Below are 3247 nucleotides of genomic sequence, written 5' to 3' on the forward strand. Positions count from 1 at the left end.
GATGTGATGTCCTCTTAAATAATAAGAATTTAGCATGTAAGTAATTTTATTGTGTGTACGGCATCCATCACCATCATTCTTTGCAATGTACAAACCAGTCAGTCGATTACAAGTCATATTATAACTAATAATACATTAAGAGGATGTTACACAGGCATTTGTTATCTCTGTATTACTAACGTACAACATACCAAATTGTATATTCACAATAATACATTTTACTCTGTATTTTTTAATTATTTTGTTAAACTTTTATTTTTTACCCATTTTTGATTCTGGAAATGTTGGTACCTATATCATATTTCTTTTGTTTAAGTTCTTAATCCTAATCTGAAATAAGAACAAAATATATTCCTTTTCTCCTTTTATCCATTTCTTTCTTGTTATACTTAATAGAAGGTCGTAATGAAATGGCGTATATCGATGCTGACAGCCTAACATCTTGTGGTATTGCTATACCTAACCCAAAAAAGATATTAATTGCTAATAAGGAACACAGACCAAGTTTATTTGCAAATGTTATAGATGAAAGTAAGTTATAAATTACTAAAAAAATTATTTAACAATTATTTCATCACAATATTTTATTTTTACACATTCAAAAGACAATTTAGCCACTAGGTACAGACCTTGCTGAATCTATAGACAAGCATATTTTATGGCTTGGTTTTCATTTAGTATTGGTAGATATATTTTTAAATTATGTTGCCTGTGGCAAATTATTTATTCCAGTGGATTTATTATGTTCTGAACTCCGTTAAATATAAACTACACGCATTATTAACAGACATTTTGGTGGTTTGTACCAAATATAAAATACCAATCTAAAATCATATCAAAAAATTATAATAAAAAATGTCTATGTGAGCCTGTTTAAAATGTGAATTTCTGAAATTCCTTTATAAGTGCACCCTTCTACAGTAGTACAAAAATACCATGCAAATTTCTATTCTAGCTATCATAGTTTTGATTAATTAGTTAGAACTCATGTCGTCTAGGACATCTTATTTTCCTATTAACCTATACATATTATTATACTGTTTGTTTGTGAAAGCTCTCCTCATTTAATCCATTACCTACTATCGTCTATACTCTCTTGCATATATTCCTTGTCCTTGCATTTTCCTATCTTTGTTAAATTTAATAGCAAGTCAAGAGGAAACAAGGTTGAATTTCTGTGGTATTGGAGTTCCAGGACCAAGCACAGAAGTTACTGTCAATGATTCGAATGCAAATAAAAGTAAGTAATCACAATGGTTTATTTATTTGTTAACTAGGTACCATAATTAAAGATAAATATAATACATGATTTCTCATAAAAAAAATATCATCTAAAAAAAATAATAAAACAATAACATAACAATAAGCTTCTTTCTGTCCCATAATAAATTAAAACTTGAAACATATAATGAAAACTTTTTCTGATTTTAGATGATTCTAACGAAAAAGAATATTTAAAATTTGTATGGAGTAGGTCTTCAATTAAATGTCTGATGAGTACCTATGTTGAATTTGAAAAAAAATTTGATGACAGTAAAAGTACAAAAATTCAAATATGGAACGATATTAGTGCTGAACTTAACAAATTTGGATTTTCTGTAACAGGTATAGTATTATTCAATAAAATATCTAAAATTATCAAACTGAAATTAATAATTATTTACTCATATAGGTGAAATGTGTCAGCGCAAATGGAGGACACATACCACAACGTATAAAAATATTAAAGAAAAAAACTCAAAAACTGGTCGTGGACGAGATTCATGGGAATATTTTGATGAAATGGAGTCTATTTTTTCTAAGGATCCTAGTTATACTCCATTAGCCACTATATCTTGTGGCGTTAAGTCCGTAGAACGCCACATTGACTCTTCATTGTATGCAACAGCTACTGGAGCAAGCACAAACATAATGCCACCAAAATCACCTGATGAACCATTAGCTAAAAAACAGAAAACAAATAAAAAAAAAGTAGTTAGTGATCACCTTGAAAAAATAGCTAGTCACATGGCTGACTTTAATGAAATTTTCAGAAATTTAGTTCAATCTGAATCTGAAAAAAATGCTCTGCTTAAACAATTATTAGATAAGTAATTTTAAAATCACTATTTAACTATTAATATTTCTATTTACATAATTTTTACTTTGTATGTATCTTTATATTCTACACCTTGTTGCTATTAGAAATTAGTTTAGTCTTCTTCCACTTGGCTTGATCATTAATATTTTTCTTCTTAATTATATTCATTAAAAATTTCAGAAGCTCTTTAAACTTAAAATAAACTGAGTATGAAATATAATAAAAAATAAAGCCAGTTTTCTTTACATAATCTTATTCAGTTTATAAAACATTTTTAAAAAATAAAAAACCACTTTATTAAGTTAATTCAATCAAAGTTTATACATTTTCCTTGCAATAAATTCATGAAGCAGTATGGGTATTTTTTAACACATTATTTTTAATATTATTACTTATTACTAATTATTAAATAATACCAATTTATTTTTCTTAATAAAACAAATTCATTTTTAAACTACAGGTCCTTTATTTAGTTATTATGTAATAAATCAGCCAACCTATCCCTCTTAATTTGACCTTCTCGTTTCATTCTTTCCAAATCTACATCTCTCTCCTCAAACACATCAATCTCTTCATTTTCTTCTACAACATACTCATCATCCGAACCGTCAAGAGCAACATTATGTAAAACACAGCTTGCACAAATGTGATCCACAACATAATCCATTCTATCCATGTCTAAGTACTTTAGACGTCTCCATTTCCCTTTTAGTTGTGCCCACGTGTTTTCAATTTTTACCCTTCCCTTGCTAAGTTTGTTGTTGTGGGTTTTTTGTTTTGCGGTCAATACACCATTGTCTTTGTATGGCACCATCATGTGGGGACTTATTGGATATGCTGAATCTCCAACAATATGCTCATCTGGATCCAACAATCTTGATAAACTATTTGATAGTTCACTTCTACAGAACACTCGAGCATCGTGCATACTGCCTACTTCTCCAATATGGACGTCCAGTAGCCTTTTATTATAAGTACACACTCCTTGTATGATGACAGCATAATCTTTTTTCCTATTTATGTATCTATAGTGTTTATCGCCACGTGGTTGTTTAATTTGAATATAGCATCCATCAATTGCACCAACTATTCCTGGATAACCACTGGCCAATAAAAATGCATCTTTAATCTAAATATATTTAAAAATGAAGTAATTTATTAGCTTAT

At 28.6% G+C, this 3247-nt stretch overlaps 2 protein-coding genes across 2 annotated transcripts in view; one reads left to right on the top strand and one right to left on the bottom strand.

The window, feature by feature from the left end:
* Positions 1-6: 6 nt before the first annotated feature.
* Positions 7-2411, top strand: LOC100574517. The gene is made up of 3 exons (XM_003247046.4): positions 7-1240; positions 1432-1605; positions 1673-2411. Exons 2-3 carry the CDS (start codon positions 1494-1496, stop codon positions 2092-2094), a joined length of 534 nt encoding a protein of 177 aa, XP_003247094.1. The 5' UTR covers positions 7-1240; positions 1432-1493; the 3' UTR covers positions 2095-2411.
* A 138-nt stretch (positions 2412-2549) lies between these two features.
* LOC115034030 (protein ALP1-like) overlaps positions 2550-3247 on the bottom strand; it is a 1877-nt gene continuing 1179 nt past the window's right edge. The window contains exon 4 of the mRNA XM_029489145.1: positions 2550-3209. Coding sequence (XP_029345005.1) covers positions 2550-3209 — 660 coding nt within the window. The remainder of the gene's footprint in view (positions 3210-3247) is intronic.

Source organism: Acyrthosiphon pisum, chromosome A2, assembly GCF_005508785.2.
Source record: "Acyrthosiphon pisum isolate AL4f chromosome A2, pea_aphid_22Mar2018_4r6ur, whole genome shotgun sequence".
NCBI lineage: Eukaryota > Metazoa > Arthropoda > Insecta > Hemiptera > Aphididae > Acyrthosiphon > Acyrthosiphon pisum.